General features: G+C 41.8%; 1 protein-coding gene across 1 annotated transcript in view; it reads right to left on the reverse strand.

Moving 5' to 3' along the window:
• The window catches only part of LOC121942024 (slit homolog 1 protein-like), an 84,104-nt gene extending 62,830 nt beyond the window's left edge, over window positions 1-21,274 (reverse strand). The window contains exons 1-4 of the mRNA XM_042485086.2: window positions 20,900-21,274; window positions 5,781-5,852; window positions 3,284-3,355; window positions 3,110-3,181 (exon numbers count right to left, since the gene is read on the reverse strand). Coding sequence (XP_042341020.2) covers window positions 3,110-3,181; window positions 3,284-3,355; window positions 5,781-5,852; window positions 20,900-21,141 — 458 coding nt within the window. The 5' untranslated portion in view covers window positions 21,142-21,274. The remainder of the gene's footprint in view (window positions 1-3,109; window positions 3,182-3,283; window positions 3,356-5,780; window positions 5,853-20,899) is intronic.
• Window positions 21,275-21,616: the final 342 nt, after the last annotated feature.

Genomic DNA, 21,616 nt, shown 5'->3' on the forward strand with positions numbered 1-21,616 from the left:
GGAAAAGCTTATTTATATGATAGCACATGCACGCAACATGTGGTAATCAGAATAACTGCATGACAAGGCAACACAAAAACAGTGCTTCATCTTAAATAAACTGCTTTGGGCCTGGGTTGCTTCAGACATTAAAAACAGAATGGCTTGGGTTGGGTTAGGACAAAAATAAGCCGTGAGGATGTGAAATCTAGTTGTATGTCTGCTCTCTCTAAAAAAAAAAGGAAAATCAATAAAAACATAAAAATTTAAGACTGACTATCAAAGACAAACAATAAAAAGAATCTGAGGGAGGCGCTGAGGGAGGTGCAGAGAAGAATGTAGATGAAGAGTAACTGCTCGAAAGGTAATTTCGCCAAAGAGAGAAAAATGCACACAAACAAAAAACTGCTATGTGAGTGTGAGTGTGTGTGTGTGTGTGTGTGTGTTTCCAGGGGACATCAGGCTTTGTAGAGTCCATCAACACAGCAGGAGGAAAAGAAATCACTCCTGCTGGAGGAAGTGCTAATGGCTCTGCACTATGAGTGTTGCTTTGCTTTATGTGAATGTGAAGGTGTGCGTGCGTGTGTGTGTGTGTGTGTGCGTGTGTGTGTGTGTGTGTGTGTGTGTGTGTGTGTGTGTGTGTGTGTGTGTGTGTGTGTGTGTGTGTGTGCTGATTGATCGAACATGCCAAGTCCATCTCAGCATTCCCTGATGGGAGCCAGAGTGTGAAATTGCCAAAAAGGCAAACAGCAAATAATCAGGACAGACACACACATCCACAAACACGCAGGCACACACAGATACACACACACACACACACACACACACACACTTTGTCATACCATTCATCGCTCTCATACTTTCTCTTTAAGTGTCTCCTTCGTACACACATTTACACACACACACACATTACACACACGCACACACACATTTGTTCATCCCCACCTTCCTCCTGTAATTAGTTGTATTTTTCATGGCTGTTATCCACTTTACTCCCTCCCTCTGCGCTCAGAAAAAAAAAGTAAAAGTGTCTCTTTGTGTCTGAACAATTTCTGTGTCAACCGCTAAATCCATCACACACTCGCACACACACTCACAGGTACAAAAACACATCTCTGTCATAAATGGATCAATCACTGAGAAAAGTTAATTAAAGGGCTCCGCTGTGTTTGCTTTTCTTTCTCTCTCTCCAGCAGTGTTTGTGTGTGCGTCTCCAGGCGTCTCCAGGCAGGAGCAGATACATTCCCCGTCCTACACTGCAAACACACATTTGTAACAAAGACTTCAGAGCAGCATGTGTGTGTGTGTGTGTGTGTGACACATTTAGCCGCATAGTAACCAACTGTGCCCAAGCTTTTCAGTTATTAAACAGGGGAAAAGCTCCGCGAGTGTGTGTGTGCGTGTGTGTGTGTGTGTGTATTCAGTTGTCAAATTAAAGCTCGACTGCTCCTGTGGGACTGTGGGAAGTGATTTGTGGTGCTTCTGCTGTCCGAGGGGAGACTATTTGCAGTGTTTTCTAGGTGAGAAAAATGGGTCAATTTTTTGATGTGAAAACTGGCGAGCTCGCAGCCTGAAGCAGCAGAAAAAGTCTCTGTTACTCTTCTCTATAAGTGACAGTTTATTTCATTTTTTTCTTGGCTTTTTGCCTTTGTTGGACAGGTAAGCTTTCAGAGTAAAAGGGGGAGAGACGGGGGACGACATGCAGCAAAGCACCGGGGGTTTGGCCACAGCAACATTTCATTACTTTAAACCAAACCAATAAGCCTAATGCATTATATTATTATTATTATTGTTATAACTTAAAAGCAGTGAAAATGTACAGTGGTGTAATGTCAGGGTTTGTACTGTAGGTATACTGTGAGGTGTAGGATTACTGTTCTGTTTTATGAGTTCAGGGCATTAATTTAGAGTTTAGAAAGAATACGTAAGAACAAATAAGTTGGATGGATTTCAGTGGCATCATATGTCAAATCAAATTAAGCTTTTCATAAAGAAATTTAATTTTGACTACATGCACTGTAAAATCTGATGAGTTGATTCAACTACATAATCTTGGATATCAAATGCCTTGAAAAAGTCAATACTAATACTAGAAAACTAATCAAATTACCTTGTTCTTTCTAAGTGTTTGCAACGTAAGTAAACCACGTTAGTCAGACTTATCTTGGTCGTGACAGAGAGGATTTTGCCATTGATGAAGTTTGGAGATCTGTGAGCTGACTAGTGACTGAGTGAATGACTGACTAGTTTGCAAATGGGAGAATATGGTTAGATAGCACTGTAAACTTGGTTTATTGAAGCTGCTAAAACTCTGAAAGATAGATTTAACTAAAGCTGTCATTTTTAAGTTGCAACAACTTCACAAAATCAAGTAAATAGAAACTAAATTTTAAGTCAGCTTAACAATTATTCAAAAGGGAGACAAGATTAATAGTTACCACATTTTTCGAAGCAATTGCTTTCCTACATTTTTTAAAGTAAAATCAACCTGTCAGATTTTACAGCGTGGAGACAATTAATAAAAGGAATGATACCAATAAAAAAACTAAACAGAATCATTTCAGCGTGCTGTGTCCATTATGATCTTACTCCTTAACTGCTTTTATCTACAATAACTGAGCATTCCTCCTAAATAATAACACTCAACCAACCCACTCAGACAACAAACACACATGAAATTCATCTCAAAATGAAGGACAAACACAATTTCGGGTTTGAAGGGGATAATAAAGAACTTCCAAATCAAATTTCATAAACTGGCTGCAGTTTGCACAGAAAAAATGCAGAGCAGCCCACTTTTTGCATGAACATTTGCACATTTTATGGGTATCATATCAACATTTCTAAAGTGACAAAGTATATGGGCCAACTTTGTCTTGAGGTGGTGAAGGGGACAGTGGATGGCCTGAGACCTGGGCGAGACACAAGCCAAGCTACAGAGCACTGTACGAGACTAACAAACCGGTCGTTTTTCAGCGACTCACTGCACCATGTATTTCCGCTGTATTATATTCACACTGAACCATGACCTCCCTGCACCGTTACACTCCTTCAGAATGGGGTTCAGATGTCAGATGTAGAAAAGAGGGAAGCAAAGGATAGAAAGCATGCAGAGCTTTTAGAGACTCACAGTCGAGACAGGCCTTCGTTCTTCTGAAACAGCAGCTCTGGGAGTTGGGTCAGGTGGTTCTTGTTGAGGCGACTGGATGGACAAAAACACACCGGGTTAAATAAACTTGCAGTCAGTTTAGTGGAAATGTCATCTTCATTCTGTATATAAGTGTGTCTGTGTGTGTGCGCTCACAGTCTCTCCAGCTCCTTTAGTTCATCGAAAGCTCCTCTCTCAATGTTACTGATCTGGTTCTCCATCAGATGACTGCAATGAAACGAAGAAATGAATAAAAACACTGCAACACTCATAAAGCATAAATAGAATTTAAAATATATCACTATCAGCTTATTCATATTATGGTAGAGGATGCGATTTGCTATTCATGGATCTAATGAAAGATTCTTTAAAATATGGCAGCCTTTTTTCACACGCTATAAATGGATTTATCGTCTGTCCAACAGACATAATGTATCTTTGCAAACAATAATGGGGTAATTACTTTACTGATACTTCAATAATAACAATAATAATAATGAGAATGGGAATTTTATTTATATAGGATCTTTAAAAACAGAGTTTATAAAGTGTTTTGACAAACAAAGCAAAAGAGAAATGGGAGTCATAAACGGCAATAGAAAAGTGGAAAGCCAAACAGTCCTATTGAATACAAGCGGGACGAAACTAGGGTAGAGTTCAGATAAAATTAAAACCAGAGGACAAATAACGCAAGATGCAAGGCGTAAAATATCAGTGTAAAGTAATACAAAGATATAGACCAAAAACAACAACAGAAGAAATAAAAGCAATAAAACTTTTCAATACTTTGTAATAAAAAACAAAAAATAAATAGGTTATTAAACATTCACATATAGTTGCAACAAAATGTCCTCATATCTTTATCTTTCTAAAATAAACAGTCTGTTTTGATGAATACTTAGCTATCAAACCACATCATTAACATTATCCAAGCATATACTGTTCATCCTTAGTGTAATATCAGCACGTTACAAAAAAATAGTGCATCAAGTAAACGTACTAATTAATTGTGACAAGAGGGTGGCATCAATTTCCTATTTAGTACATTAAAAAAAAAAAAAAAAAAAGAAAGGGCACTTTTATTATTTTGTTGAGGTATTGCATAGATTTTAAAACTCAAAAAGTAAAATCCTTCACCCTCTCATTAATCAAATTGAAAACACAAAGCCTCAGCACACATTATTTCTCCCACAGTTGCTGCTGGGATCTGCACACTTGATAAATACTCTCCACAGACCTCCACATAATAAACCACTGGTGTAACACTCGATCCCCTCCTGACAGAAATGAGCCGCGGGCTCCCAGCGGGCTGCTAATCTGTTCTGAGCAAGCCTCCGGAGATGTCATTAGTTCCTGGCATGTCATCTTTTTAACACCTCATGTCCATCACGGACACTCAGCACAGTCTCAGCCTTCAGGTAAACACAGGAAACCGCCAACAGTGCAGCCTCTCCCAGAGGGCACTGTGTTTCCAGGTCAAAAGGTCGTGGATAAACCCCTCCCTGTTGTAAATTTGACTGACACTGACACCGAACAAGCACCTCTGGGTGGCTCATGTGTCACTAAAGCGTCATTCTGTTCCCTCTGGCTTGAGGTGGCGGCGCAGCTATGACTCCCACATTCCTACGAGACCTAAAACTAGCAAAGAAATGTGGGAAAGAATCTCTGCTGAATACATAAAAGCTGTTGTCAACAAAGAGCCTGACAGCTGGGAGAGAAGGTCAGGGGCTACTGCACAAAAGCAGAATTCAGAAATCCAGGATAACGGAAAGCGAGGCTTGTCCTAGTCTCATCGGTGCCTCCTGGCTTAATCCGTTGCGCATCTGCCAAGCCAGGATGAGTAGGTGCGACTACATCAAGCCAGGTGTAAGTATTTCGAATATATGCGCGTTCACGGCTTTCGTGAATAGACCACTTCTCAAACACAGACTGTCCTGACGTAGACACGAAGAAGACGTGAGTTTTCAGCAAATAGTTTATGTACATGTCACATTCGCCCCGTTCACACACACATTCACACACCAGTGGCCGAGGCTACCGCGCATGGTGGCATCTGCTACTCAGTAAGCATTCACACGCACTCACACTCTGATGACGTAGCATCGGGAGCAATTTAGGGTTCAGTATCTTGCCCAAGGATACTTCCACATGTTGACTGGAGGAGCCAGGGATCAAACCGCCGACCTTTCGATTAGAGGACGATCCGCTCTCCTCTGAGCCACAGCCGCCCCAAGTGAGCAGCAGCTTCTCATGGAAATGCATGAGCAGGTAAAGCATATAATTTGCAAAAAAAAGGACATTCAGCCACTATAATCAAACAGAGAAAAATGCTACACAGAATATATCTTCTACTTATATTCTACTTATGTGTCTCTGCTTTCATAAAGTTAGGCTACATTCAGCCCAGATACCACGAAAATCCTGGCTTAATCCGCTCTCTAAGTTTTGTGCAATTTCCCTCCAGACTTTTAATCTTAATAAAATGTAAATGAAAGAACAACAGCAAAATAACTAATAAGTACTGACTTTAAAAATGTTGCACTAATTTAAAGATGCTCTAGATATAACAGTGATGTCTAAAAGGAAACTTGTACTCAGTTGTTAATCTAAAAACTCACATATTGCTGAATGTGTAAATGTGGCTGTGACTTACAGGACTCTGAGGTGTTTGAGACCAGAGAAGTCTGCCTTGGTGATGACGGTCAGGTTGTTTCCGTTCAGATCGCTGAAAAAAACGACAAACAAAACAACTGTAGGTTAGAGAACGGGTAGTTAATCGAGCACAGAGGTCAATATCAGTGCATTTAAACAATCAATGACAGTGCAAGGACAAGATGGAGCAAAGAAATGTTAATACAGATGTGTGCACACATATACAGTCTGAGATTCTGAGGTTACACATAAGTACAACACACATTAAGAATATAGCAAGCACGCACACAAGGTTTATTTATATAGCACCTTTCGCAGTCACCAGTCATAAAAAGTGAATATCTGCCCTGATTAGTGTTAAAAAGGCAGCAGATTTAACTCTACTGAAACTTCCTTTCTGCTATTTTCTTGACTGAACTATATATATTTCCATAGCTCTCTTCAAAGTCGTCAACTTTGCACTCCAAAAAAGGTACAATCTTTCCTCGAGGACACTTTCTATGAATTTACACTGTAAAAATACTCCTGTACTGTCCAGCCCATTGTTTCCGCTCTTTGAAGTTAAGTTTGTTTCATTTTTGCAGAGAGGAAAGTCTTTTCAGTGGGAGTTCACTTTGAGGACAATCTGCATTTTTTTTTGTTGTGTTTTTACTGTAAATCTGCCAACGTCAGCTTAAAATTGCAAGAAAACCAAGGAAACTTTTTCTCCCACACGTTTGCTCAGTAATACAGTATGAGACTCCGTCCAAAATGAAACAGCTACTGTTGGACAAGAGTATCATGTTCCTCCTTCACTCACACTCACTCGCTCTCCAGTCATTTTTTTAACTGCTCGCTGTAAAAGTTTGCTACTGTTGCACTCGCTCCAAGTCATTCAGCGTGGAGGCAGTGGACAGTTTGCAGATATTGTGTATACACACGTGAGATATAAACTGCTCTCGGTGTGTGTCATGTGATGTTGTACTTAGGCTGGCACTCTTTTTAGCACAGTCGTAGAGGCTGCTCCTAGCGGGAGGGGTTTAACCCTACGACCTCATTGTCTACTTTGATTGACAGCCGCGAAAAAAGAGAGGGGATGATGTCACTCTTCCCACGAGGCTTTGTAGAAGGAGAGGTAAGCTGAGCCCTGTGCCTACACCTGTATGTGTGTGTTTGTGTGTGTTCGAGTGTCATGTTCCTGTGCTACTGTAAAGGGTGGAGCAGAGTGTGACCTTGTCCCGTCCTGTGTAAAAGAGAAAGAGGGAGAACCAGGGAATGAGAGTGGATGTTGTGGTTTGGGTGTGCGAACCCGATCTGGACTTCAGTCATGAAAATGCAATAAAAACACCTGGAAAAAAAGAGACATATACATCCGTAGTAGAAAAAGAGCCCTGCATCGAAGAAAAAAAAACAAGCCCTTTTGGTCACAGATTCAGTTATTTTACCGTTTGTTTACAGTTTAAGCATGTTGTCATGTTGTGGATGTCAAGGATGCATTCACATAAAGCCTCACTTTTGCAATCTTAGTTTAGCACAGCTACATTTTGCAACATAGATCTTAAAAAACCTTGGGTACGACATCAAGTTTGATGCATGCAGCATGCACCTTCTGAATCACAGGCTATGACCTCCAAAAAATGTCATTGGCATGAGTCATCCTTCTCTGCCGCTGTAGTGGTCAGAGAAAAATGTCAACAAACAAATCCAGCTTTCGCTATAGTGGCATCTACGTGTGTCAGAAAAAGTCTGAGGAGTAGGAGGAGAATGTGGATGCGGTCGTAGCTGGGGAAAAGAGGCCAACTTGGCACGCCAATTCTGCAACAAGATGTCAACGTATGTATTAGCATCTACTAACAATTAGCAGTGTCGTGCTGATCACTGCGTCATTTCATGCTGTGTTTCTATTGGTTGGTTGTAACAGCAGTCACACAGTGAGATGGTCACCCAAAATTTCTGACAGTGTCAGAATTTTACCCCAGGCTGTCTTTGAGCACATGACTGTGACGACCGATATCTTTGAATCTCTCTCACTGTGTGACGTTTTAGAGCCACAACCAAAGATATCGACATGTTTCTTTGACAATGGGACAGCCCAAAATTGCACAGTGTATACTGGGCTTTAGTCCAAGTCCATCTTTGAACCTTGCGTACTTTGGAAAAGTTTTTGGTCGCTTGAATCACTCCTCCTCTGCGTACTACCAGTAAAAAAAAACACCCCCTCCCATGATTTTTACAATATAAATTATGAGGGACAAAAAAGCATTCTACAGTTTGGGCTGGAGATAACTTGAGGCTTCACCAATCTGACTTAGTTAAATCAGGTGATTACCTTCTAAAGTTACAGTTTTTTCATTCTCTAATCCATATAGACATTTGTGCCAAATTTAAGGAAACTCCCTCAAGACCGTCTTCAGATGTTGCATTCACGTATATGAAACGAATGAAATGTCTCAGTGACTTTGACCTTCAGACAGCCCGACAACAAAATGCCCCCGGCCTCGTGTATCGCTAGCGCAGAGGCATAAAAACAATCACAATCATTGTTTTTGAACGTGCCACCCCACCCTCTTTCTGAGGACGCAGCAGGATTGGAAAGTACAACAGCACAACTACAGGGACTCAGAGATGCACATATATATAAAATCTTCCCTTTCTACTCAACAGGAAGTTGGTGCAGTCACAACATTTGTCTCTTGTCAATGACGGATTGCCAATAGATTTACAAAATCAAGGCAAGGATATTAACCCCTAAAATGTTCAGTCTAGCTGGTAGAAACTTGTGGCAGTTTGTGTTGCTTTGGTCCTTGCTGAAAAAAGCACAGCCACACTCTCCATTAAGTAATTGCTCTGCACAATGTCACACAAGCTGGTGCGGCAGATTGCTGCACCAGAGTCAAAACTATGACATTTGGGAGTAGAAAATGTTTGAAGGTGAAATAATCTCATCCCAGTGGGGGAAAATAATATTTGGGGATCTTACTGTCTAAGGATGGAAGAAGAGGAGGTATTTCTGAGAAACTGAGGGGGGAAGCTGAAGCAGGGGATTGGCTGGGACAGAGGGAGGGAAGGATGGATGTAGACAGGTCGCGGCGGGGGGTCCAGAATCACTCCCTGGATGTGTGTGAAATTTCCCTGACAGTTAGACCGCACAGGCAAAGCAAGCACGAGGAGGGAGATAGACGTACAGCGAGCAGTGACCGCGCTGTCACACGCTGCAACAGCATGTATGAATGATAAAAATATCGGCTGCTGATTTTCAAAAATTCTCATAAGATTTGTCTTTGGAGGATGAGGAGAAGAGAAGAGACACGAGGGAGAAGATGAACACAAACACAGCCCTGATGAGGCGTGGTTAATCGAGTTTTGTGCAGCATGGCGGGGTCAGGGGTCAGCTGAGCGACAGACTCCCCTCGAGTGGCGACTCTGCCAAACAATAGCTCATTAAAGCAGAACGCGTCTCACACACACACACACACACACAAAACCACAGCCTCAGTGGGCAGTGAGGCAGTTGATCCGCTCAGCTCTGCTCTCCACTGTTAGATCTGACGTGGAAGGAGAGCAGGAGGGGGGCGACGGAGTGAGATGATGAGATACATGGTGTGCTTAAAGAGAAAAATACAGATAAAAAGACATCCAGTGAGTAGAAACACTGATCCTGAAGTCCAGCTGATTTATGAATATTTTTTTAAGTACCAACAGGATTTTGTTAATAGAGTTGAGTTAAAAAAAACTGTCAAGTATTAGACGGCAGTGAATACTAAACGTTACTTTTATTTTCTGATCTTAATCCTTGCTTATAAGACATCATTTAACACTGATGCTTTGAAAAAATTTGCAGATATTCCTGAATGAAAAAGTTGGAAATTGTAGAAAAACATGCATATAGACCTCAACCAAGGGTACACAAAAGTGCTGCTTTATATTGGCACTAGCATGGAAAAATTAAAGACGATATTGCTCCGTACACTAAAGAAGAGGACGAGAGTGATAGTCCTTTTTGACTTGACATGGCAGGGATTTGCATATCCAAAAAACAGGGCTACCTGCTGAAAGGTGTGTCAGAAGACACACCTTTCAGCAGGAGACAATGGTGGAGACACCGGCGGAGAATGGGACATATGGGGACATAGGCGGAGAATACCACCCTCAGGACATGCACAGCTGCTTACCAGCTATGACCCTCATTTAAAGTTTTTGTGGTATACGTGAAACTTATAACTCAGTTTTTCTACATTTCGTGTATTCTGGTTGAGCACCATAGAGGTCCTTATTTCACAGTTAAAAATAAAAACCAAATCTTAATGACACACAAGATTGTAACATCAAAAACACTGAGGAGGAAATATGATACATGTACTCAAAGTGACCAAAAATAAAGATATTAAATATCCGCTAAAAATATTGGCCACTGAAGACCTCCATCCATATCTAATTTTTAAAAAATCCTCACACATACACACAGTGCAGCAGGTTACACTTGAGTGTGCGTGTGGCCAATCGATGCAAATGGCTCATTTTAATCTGATAATCAATCGAGCATCTGTGCAGGATGCCGGGGCCAGTGAAGTATCAAAATACACACACACACAAAGTGTAAACCAAATCCATCCTTCCCACTCAAGCACTCACCAAAGAGCAGTAAAACTCAGTCTTGATTCATCTGATTAAACAGAAAAAAAAAAAACTTTTCTGCTCCATCCCATTTACTACACAGAAATCCAAATCAACCAGAAACCTTCATCCACTGCAACAACAGTGTTTGTTTGTTGAGCTCCAACCTGTGCAATTACAGCAAACGGACCAAGAAGCGGCTTGTTTAATGAACAGTTTAGAGAAACAAATCAAATTCAATTACTTGCAAGTTTTTTCGGTTGTACTTTACAGGGTAGTTTATGTGCCTTTAGTTGTCCTTGATGTCTTGGTGTTTTGTTGTGGGTCTGTTCCCTCATTTCCCCCCAACAGGAAGGTTGTGCAGGCTTTGAAACCAAATTTCATGGTTGCAAAACACAGTTATTGCAATTTCTGTCACATGATGCCCTGTGGCCCCAAAAAAACTTTTTCTTAATGACTTACATGGCGAAAGACACATGAGCATCACCTCAATCTCAGAGAAATGACTCGTTTCACTATCAGGATTTGATCCATTCGGTCCAATAACGTGTCTAGAAGAGCCTCCCAATTCAATTATTTTGAGCCAATTAAAGTTAGAGTAGCACTTAACGGAAAGTTAGGTGTTTGGCCTGCTGTTGTAAGACGCTGGACCGCACTCGGCTGCTGTAATTCTCTAGCACGCCTGCTCTATGGGTGGCACAGAGCAAAGCAGTACTGATCATCACTGGCTAATTTTATGTGTGACGGTTGACCCATTTCACCTTCATGCACCACCAAGCAAATCTTATAGGAATGAACGGGGCCCTGCCGCCAACACTCTATCCAGTTCTCCTAATACATCCATGATAACACCTCAGATCTTGCTTTTTGAGATGACTGACTCAAAAACATATGTTAACCTTTCTCTCTCTCTCTCTCACACACACACACACACACATTCACAGAGAATGCACAAAATCTAACATAACACAAAGTGAGTAACTGATATACAAATGGTTGTTATGTGGGTTAAAATGATTTTTCAGAGCACTTTGGTGCAACCCCGGGGTGTTGTGTTTCTTTCTTTGGTCATATGAGAACAGAGCTATCAGTACGAGATGTTACAGAGCGGGAGGTTTCTCGGGACCTTTCCAACCAGCCCTGGAGTGCTTCATTTGGACCAAGATCTGACCATGGCTAATATCCCTCCCAGACTCTTGGTAAATGAGCCAAAGAGTGGCAGCAAATATTCTGCTGCTATGAACAAAGTCATTTCCTGAACAGGAAAGAAAACAACCGAAATCTGCTGTGTGAAATATTACTGAGTCAACACAAGACTGCACTGCAGATGTAAAAGCAATCTTTAGCTTTCACCGTCACCTCCTCTCTCCTCCTCCGCTCTACAACACCTCTTTTATATCATCACCTCACCACCTCTCCTCTTTCATGTTCACCTCCTCCTCTTTCTCCTCCTGAAACAACTCTTCCTCCCTTTTCCTCTTCCTCCTTTTGCCTTCTCCTCCCTTCTCCTGCTCACCCTCCTCATTACATCTTTCTCCCCAGATGCAGCACATTGGATCACTGGATGTGACTTATATTAGCGAGCGACCACACACACACACACACACACACACACACATTTAGGTCTAATGACACTTCATTAGCGGCATCTTTCCCACTCAGGGGCTGCGGGGGAAATGGTAAGATGATTATAAGAGATGGACAGAGAAAGAGACAGAGGGGGAAGCTGAGGTGGTAGTCATTGCTAATGAAACTGAGAAACGAGGTGTGTGTGTGCAGTGTGTGTGTGTGTGTGTGTGTGTGTGTGTGTGTGTGTGTGTGTGTGGCAGAGAGAGAGACACCAGAAGGGGACGACCAAGACGTGATAATGAAACAGTAGAAAATAATTAAGCTACTGAAAAAAGAATTTAGCTACTTTTCAACTAACACATATTACCACGTATTCTACATATTAACAGCTGTTGTTTTCCTACTTTTACATATCCGGCATCAAGAGCTTCAGATCTATTCTGAGTGTCTCAGATCATTCAAAAACCACATTTGGAAACTACACAAGCATGTGTTTCCAGAAACAATGTCCAGGTTACCTGGGGGCCCTGACACACCAAGCCAACAGTCGGTTGTAGGTCAATGTGGGTTGGCGGCGAACGTCTGTCGCCCTAGTTTTTTCAGTGTGTCCCCACATCTTTTGCGCTAGACAGCTATTGTTGGCTATTTTTTGTCAAAAATTTAGCTTGACAAATCAGTGGCGGAGCCTGTTGGCGAGAGAAATCCCTCTGATCGGCAGTTCAGCTCAGCGCAGAAGAAGAGAAACAGAAATGAGGAAAATTAAAAAAGGGCTAAAGGGTACTGGAACTGACATTAAAACAGTATGCAACAACTTATATAAGGTAAGATTACTTTTTTTAGCCATTGAGAGCTTTAGTGGAAACGGTTTGTAATTGCGGTATCATTCGTTGACACATGGCAAATATATTTTCTTTCATCTTCTGGTTGTGTTTTTTATGCGCTAACTGGCATCTCAAATCTGTCCTGTCGTTCTTCCGGTTTCCCTTTTTTAATGATGAATACAGACGCCTGCTGGTATTTCTATTCTCTGATGCAGCTGCGTGCGCTAATTTAGCTGTGCTCTGTGTTCAAGTGCAAAGTTTTAGCTGAGACACAGGTGACAAAAGGCAACACACCGGGCCTTCATTGCCACTTTGACGTCATTTCGGTGTGTCTGAGCCTTCAGGAAAAACCACAGACCCCACTGTGGACAGTTTCCAAGTTTACAATGTAAAATGTTCTCAGTGAGGTCTGTGGATCATCCTGAGTTACCTGGACACTGTTTCAGGACGTTATGTTACTGCTGAGTTTGTGACAGTGCTTTATGCAAACGCTCCAGACGCCAAAAGGCACCTTATGCGTCCGAATGATCGCCCTGGACAGCATCAGCTGAGAGCTGAACCTGACAGAACTGGTTGCGTTGTTATTATACACCATCAGACCACCAGGCGACACTTGCTGAAGCAGCTGTAGGCTTCACATGAGGGCGCGGCCAGACAAATCGCAAAACGGCATCATGTTGAAATGCTGCTGGTAACAACATAATATAAGGAACGCAGTGGCAGTGGATGGATCCAACAAACCCCGGACTTTCATATGGGAGTCCAATGTTCACTTTCCATCTGTATGTGATGTTTTTTACATTTTGTTGACATGCCACGCTAGTTGCCATGTGCTTGTGTTGTCTAAACACAACCATGTGCTGCGCAAAGTAGAGGCATCCCAGAACGTCAACAGCAGACGTAGAAGGATACCTAAAACGTAATATGTAGATGCAGAAGTCCACTGCAAAGCGGTAACATGTGACGACTTGGGATGAGACCATGTTGGAAAATCCGACTCAATAATCTAATCTTCCTCACACTCAATTAGTTGCCTCACTGGCAGCCACACATAATGGCACAAATACACACAAATACTTTGGAACACACACGTACATGCATCGCTTGATTAATATTTTTCTCAATGAATCATGCCCAATTTATATAATGAGGCATCCAGAGACAGAAGTAAACAGAGAGCGTGTGTTTTTTCAATTTGCAGTGTGTGACTGACTGCTGTGTGAAGCTCTGACGCTCGCTGGTTCAGTTGTTTATGTTTGAGTTTTGGGTATCCAGGAACTTTGCACTGATGGCATGCATGCAAACACATGCACACACACACACACGCACACAAGGCCTCTCTCCCCTTCAGATACACAAAATAAAACATGACAGTCCGACACAGACCTCGACCTGCAGTTTCTCACAGTCTGCCCTTTTACAAACCTTTTACGAACAAGCACAAGTTGACAGAGTTTGTTTAAAGATTTCCTCTCCCTGATTTTGTGTCGGGTTCGTTTAAGGTCAGGCAATTAGAGCTGAAACTTTAATATTCACCAAAAGTAGTTTGTTGAGGACTTTGGTTTAGAATTTCCTCTAAGAGCAGAAAATAATACAACTATTTGATGATTAAAAGCATAAGTTCATGAAATACTTGCAAAGTATTAGATAAAACTAAATAATTACTTAATTAAATAATTGCTCTAATACCAGTGCATACACTCACGAACACGTCTTCGCAGATATCCTCCCACTCTCTCTTTCTCACACACTTTCCTCTTTTCTCGGCTCAAATAACCGTGCTCATCAGGGCCCAAAGGGGCTTCCATTTTTCAGCGTTGCCATGACAATCCAACGAGGAGGGGGTGTTTAGTTTGACTGGTGCAGTCACCTTGATAAATGACCCTCTTATTGCTGCCTGTCTCCCAGGGAATACTGTACACACACTCTGTCTCTCTCTCTCTCACACACACACACCACCAACTCTCTCTCCCCCAGTGGCTAGCTGTCCAGCTGACACACACACTCAGATCACTTTACATGCTAATTGGGCGACAAGCCCTTTAACAAATAGCTATTTAATGAGTTCTTCCTCTCCACTGCAGGGCAGAGCCTGTCTGAGTCCACAGGACGGTCGACCGCTGGAGCTCCGGGAGGAGGAAGCAACTCAGAGGTCACACTGGCTGTGTTTACATGCACGCAGTAACCCGCCATTGGTCATGCTCTGATGTAGGTCTTGTTCTCTTTAAAGGGTCACTTCACACAAAAAATACGTATGAAAATTTTGCGATAATTGTGTGATTTTTGTCACCATTTGACCACAATGCAGTGAACTATAGCAAGGCATTAAAACCAGGGTTCCTCCTCTTTTTTTAGGCCACGTGAAGCTATGAAATTTAAGACCAGTTTCACAACAACCAAAATTGACAATAAACTGCTTAGGGACAATTTTTTTTACCAAATATTGATTTTTAGATAAAATAAATAAATAAATAATAGAAGTAGTAATAATAATGATAATAATAAAAGATTATATCATTCTTTAATTTTAAAATTCAAGATCTGACAAAAAATTCGTGAATCCTATTTTCAGTGTCTAGGTATTTTTAAGATTTATTTAAGACATTTTAATACAAATTAAGGCCTTATTTTTAGATGAGTTAATCCAATGCCTTTAAGGAGTTTTTAAGGAGGAACCCTGTAAAAACTTTCCCGAAGCAATGTCTGCTGTTTCTCTAGATCAGGCATACTCAAGTTGCATAGCACGGGGGCACTTTTGCCAAATGACAGGAGACCAGGGGCCAGTTTTTAAGGATTTGAGGACATTTTGGGATCAGCCCAGATCTTTGTTGAGGGGTCCAGGGGATCCTCCTCTAGCACATTTTGATAAACAACCTTAATTTTTGTTGATGCATTTATGCATTCTGGCACCTTTTTTACAATCAAAGTACAAAAGATCCCAATCAATTTCTTCTATTTGTGAATTAGAAAATGGTCGGGGGCCACCTGGCACCCTCTCACAGGCCAGATTCAGCCCACCAGCCATAAGTTGAGTATCGCTGCTCTTATTTCTGCCAAAGTCACAGTACTTTTGAAAACTGCTGAACAGCATGTTCTGTAGATCAATTTAGGGGACCAGAGACATTGTCTCTGGAAAGACACTCTGCTGTTCAATGTCTTAAAAGTGATTTTTTAATGTTTCTATCCACCGAGATGGAAACTATTCCATATCTCTTCATCAAGTACAGATGCCGGAATAAGGCATGCTTTGCCCATCTTAGGACAGACCAGGGGTCTCATTAATAACTGTTGTGTGCACACAAAACAAGGCCTGAATGAAGCTCACTCCACTTCCCACACAGAAGTTGTGATCTATAACACACTTGACAGGAGACGTTGCGTACCTGTACAGAAACGCTGCCCCATGCATATGAGCATTTGAGGAAAGTGGCAACATGCTATAGATAGTGAAGAGGTGGCTTACAGTCAGGCTGTCTCACTTAAATGTCCACACATTTTACTTCCTATCACATGTTACTTTTAGATCCTCTTTATCATAAACATTCAAACCAGCATTTGCAAACATGATGAGCCAACTCAAATCAAACTGCCACTCATCAGCGATGCCTTACTGTCACCTTCCTGACTCCCTGAGCATAGAGGAGACAAATAACAACACAAAAAATAGCATTCAGTAATTGTTTTCAGGAGTATCTTCTATATCACAAAGTAAAATTTGCTTTTCAGATGCAGTGAACACAACTATACATGCACAGAGCGCACTGGAGACATTTCAATGGCTGCCATAAACAGTCTGCCTTCTCCATCCACCTCACACACATCTTCACCACCTGCACAAATAGACTGTGCCAAGTAATATGGTCTGAAAGTAAAGCCAGTGAGAAGCTCTCGCACAGTTATTACCCTCCATATCCTCATCATGAGTCCTAATCATAATGCAGGCCCAGTCCACCCTGACTTAACTTAAATTAATTGTGTTTACCTGTCGAGCTTTCATCTTAAGATGATATCCCAGCGTGGTGATACCACTGATTGTCACGATCTTTTTTGGTCAGGTGGGAAGCAGTCTCATGTTGTAAACAAACAGATACTGCGGTGACACCTACGTAATTGTTGTCAAGATTCACCTGATCAGCAGGTCATATCTATGCACCAACATTCAACCAACTGTGCATGTAGAGGACAATTCAAAGTTGATTTGAGAGTCATAAAGTAAAATTGTGCAGTGGCAGGCGTACACACAGTTTTATAAAAACAAATATTTTTTTGTGCACGGACACTTTTAGTATGGATCCTTTGCACTGTTTAATAAATGAGACCCCAGGGACAGAGGGCTAGCCTAACTCAATTAAAAATGGAGAACTGTGCCAGAAATTAAAATAAAAAAACAACACATCAGGACTTTAGTACACATTCTGGCATTGGGACTGTCATGTTGTTACTCTAACAAGCACAGAACCTGCAGATTTTTGATATGATGCAGTAATGGTTGGCCTTCTAATCTAAAAACTTCATGTAACTGGTAAAGAATGCACTAGGCTACTTTTTTAAAATTATTTCAAGTGTTTTATAAAAGAGCTACTAAATTATAGCATGGACCAATAAAGCCGAGCTACTCTAGTGGTTTTTGGATAATACTGGGACTATACGACATAAATGTGGTCACTGTTTCTGTTTTTCTGACCAAAGTGCCATGTTCCATGTACCAAGTTCTGCCATGACGTGATGAGACATGACAGACGACACGCTGTATCAAATGCCAATCAATAGGCAGGTTCCCATTAACCCTCAAAGTGCGCAAACTGAAATTGCAAATATAAAATACGCCTAATGGAAACGAGTCAATTTTGAAAAACTCCAATTTATTGTCAAAAAAAAAAAAAAGTTTTTACGCATGCATGAGTTGATATTTCCAGTTTTGCGAAATAAGCCATATTTCGCAAAACTACAATGGAAACACTTTTTGGGCTTTTCTTGGACACATGATGTTACGGCTATGTGCTCGTCAGTAGGACCTGGCTCCCTCATGATGCAGCAGAAGCTACAAGAGCTGTTATTGCATCGCATAACTTTAAAAGTTGCCTCTTGGAATATTATCGCCAGAGGAAAAGTCGCATAACATCATCACTGGAAACGCAGTCATCTGGCAACTGCGTTTTATGGAGATTTTGAGAATATCGCTTAAGTTTTGCTAAAATCTGGGAATCTAATGGAAACCCGCCTGTTTGTGATTTGTTACAAGTCACAATCAACAAGGTCATACTAGGCGAGACAAGGTAAGAAATTCTGACATGCAAGTCTTTTCATTTAGGCGTCTAAATACGTTGTGAACACAGACTCACTTGTTTATGGGATAAAGTGACAAATGACCATGTCAGACACTCACTTTTGCCCGATGCTACTCTGATCGCCCACCTGTTGGATCGGGACAGAATCAGGCTATTGTGGATCCTCGCATAAAATGTCAAACAAATTATTTACTTTTATAATGTAAAAAATTGTAAAATAAAACTGTACCAGCATTAATGCCAACTTATTATGTCAGTAGTCGACACAATAAATGTTCATGCATTTTTTCCTTTTTCCTCACTGTCAGTTATGATTAGTTAATACAGAAAAAAAAACCTTAGCAGAACAGTTAGCATCAGCGATATAAAAAGACAAACGTGCCAGCGGGCCTGCAGGCTCAGAGTTTTTTCCAGGCCATTTCTCTTTGACCAGGGGCTCAAGCCCTCATCCCCGATCATAAAGCTATCAGCCTCGGAGGGGAAAACATCCTCCACGCTACAGTAAACCAGAGAGGAGGAAGGATAATGTATCTCTGCTGGCACCCCTGACAATCATCAATTATTCACACGCAGCCACTCTAGAACCTGAAATAAACACACACACACTCACAATGTACAAACACATACATGTTCCTCATGCACCGAGAGCCCCATACGGTACATACACTCAGAGAGAAACAGATGAAGTGTTTGCTTATTTATAAACACACAGTCAACACAGCAGCGCTCCTTAGGGTGTTTTTAGGATATAAGGTTGCTAAAGGGAAATCTCCAATATAAGACTTCAGGATATTGGCTAATTTTGGGGCTTTTTTGGGGGGATGCATCTTCCTTTTTCTGGTACATAATTGGCAAAAATGTAGATAACAGACCTGATGTCACGACTAAATATTTGAGTCAGCTACAGTCCACGGCAGAGACAGTCCATCAGAATCAAGAGAGTTAATATCTAGAGACGCTGATTTGCACCATCATCACATGAAGGGAAATTCTCTGCAGAACAAGCAGAGAGACCAATTAAGCCAGCAAGAGTATCATCAGCAGATCAGAGTGCAGTGCAGTCATATTACATTGAGAGAAGAAGTATAAGCGTTGTTTTTTTAGTGGTAAATTTGGTTTCTTCATGCGGCTTCCCTGGCAGCTTTAGGAGCTCACAAGGTAGATTAGACGTAACAGCTACACGTGCTGATATGATCCATGTGCTTGTTTCTGTGTGCAAGTCATTAAGTATGTTTACATGTTGTTAGAAAGTTGAAATATTGTGTTAGTCTGACTAAAACTGGACCTTTAAAATACGTATAAACTGACTAAAAATCTGACAAAAATCGGATTAAAATGAATTTTTCAAAAGCAGAGTAGCACACCCAGATAATGAGTGGAAGTCGAGCTATTCCATCATAAAAACACCTCAATCTGGATCCTTTAACTGGACTAGGTGTTCTGCACGTGCTCTTCATCGCTGCACTGGCCTCCGTTGGTGGATAAGGATAGGGACTGTTTGTTACTTATGAGGAGGGAAGGGGTGCTGCAAAACAGGGAGCGCATTTTAAAAAATGTAAGCACTGAGGAGGGACCTGTGGTTTTAATTTTGACTTAGATGAGGGACATACAACTTGACAAGGTGGTATATTATATTCATTTCCAATAAAAAAGTGACACCCCAGCCACCTCCTCCTCTGACATTTTGGGGCATTTCAGTCCCCAAATTTAGCTGCAGACTGAGCGCTTTCATGCAGCTCCTCAGTACAGGCAGCTGCAGACACTGAAGGCAGCTGCCCGGAGATTTTTCTGTTTTTTTTTTTATTTTCTGCCTTCTGCTTAGAAGCGGTAAATTTAGTGTGCACTACAGCCTCTAGCTTTTGTTGTATATTTAGTGTTGGAATAAGATGTTTTTGTGCATTTCCAATCTGTCTGTCTCAAGCGCAGTTAGCTTGTTTACCACGTACGAGAGCATCACTGTCACACTGAACGTCCTGCTAAACCCTGTTTGAACTGGAAAAAAGTAATCAGTAAGTCGAAAACTCCTGTGGAACAGCCAAATCTGATTTGACTGACATAACATACACAAATATACAAATAAAATAAACATTTTTTTAAATATTGTGCAGTTATACTGTACTGTACTGGAAGCTGAAAGATGATACGGGGAAGAGTGGGATATGAGTAAGAGGGGAGAGAAGTTTTTTTTCCTCTAATAAGTGATGAGGAATTTATAAAGTGCATGATATTTCAATGATGAAAAGATGGAGCTTCTGAGAAAATAACAGAAATATTTAACACCTTTTTGCAATCAAGAACTATTAGATGAAGGAGCAATGATGGCGCAAACCTGCACTCTGAATCCTTGGAGTCAAGTGGAGAGTCAAAGTGTGTGCTTGTGTGTGTGTGTGCATGCTTGTGTGTGATATGAAGTTAAACAGACTACCAGTGTAGCAGTAAAGAGAGCTGGCAGGAGCATGAAGAGAAAAGGCGCCGCAATGACACATAAAGCACGCACGCACAAAAATACTATCACATAACTGCACACAGGCTGAGTCGCACTCATTTTCACCTACTGTACACAAACAAACATGAGCCCCCCGTCTTTCTCCTTCTGTGTTTTTCCACACACATCCATCATGCATGTTCAGTGATACTTGTGAGGACCTTAACACTCTACCCTATAAACCAAACCTAAACCTGAACTCTGGCCTTGACTGTAAACCCAGATTTGACTTGTTCTTTAAGTGAGGAGCAGCAATACACCGTCACTTTGAAGGACTCCCCTCATCTATCCATCTGTGATCATTTGTTCCTTTGAAGTATAGAAATATATGAATGCACACGTGGTGGGGTGTATGACTACTCACAGCCTCTCAGTCCCTCTGGGGATGTTTCTGGGTATGGAGTGGATCCCCAGGCCATGGCAGTCCACCGTGTTCCCCAGGCAGCTGCAGGGAGCCGGGCACGCCTCCACACGTCCCCGTCCTGCCACCAGCACCAGGACGCCCCACGCCAGCATCGTCCGCAGCCCGGGGCGAGGAGCCGCTGCCAATGATGCCGTCCGACAGCCTCCTGACCCAGCTCCATCCCTGCTTCTTCCAGCAGGCATCCTGCTCTCCTGCGGCACTCCAGCACACTGCAGAAACCAGCCGACAGATCCTATCCCCTCTCTCTCCCAGGGATGACAGACCACCAGCACCAGCAGCACCAGCAGCACCAGCACAACCCCCTCCAAAAGTGGGTGAAAATACCTAAAGTACAATGAGTAAAATGCTTGAAGAGGCTGAGACAGACAGCAGCACAGCAAGGTGAAGTTCAGCTCAGACTGGACGGCTGCCACTTGATGCCAAAGTGGCCTTTCAGAGGGAGAAAGACAGAGAGGGGGAAAAAAGACAAGTATATCCTCCTCTTCTTCTTGTCCCAAGCTTTAGAGCTCCTTCCAATTGGCTTCTCTTCTTCTACTCTCCCGTGTGTTCTCCGCTCTCTCTCTCTCTCTCTCGTGCAGCCGTACAGTGTGTTTGCCTCTCCCCTCCACTTTTCATTGAGTCATTGTGCACTGAACAGTGAGCCACTAGAAAAAAAAA

Source organism: Plectropomus leopardus, chromosome 3 (assembly GCF_026936395.1).
Source record: "Plectropomus leopardus strain MGB_pleo_1.0 chromosome 3, ASM2693639v1, whole genome shotgun sequence".
Classification (NCBI taxonomy): domain Eukaryota; kingdom Metazoa; phylum Chordata; class Actinopteri; order Perciformes; family Serranidae; genus Plectropomus; species Plectropomus leopardus.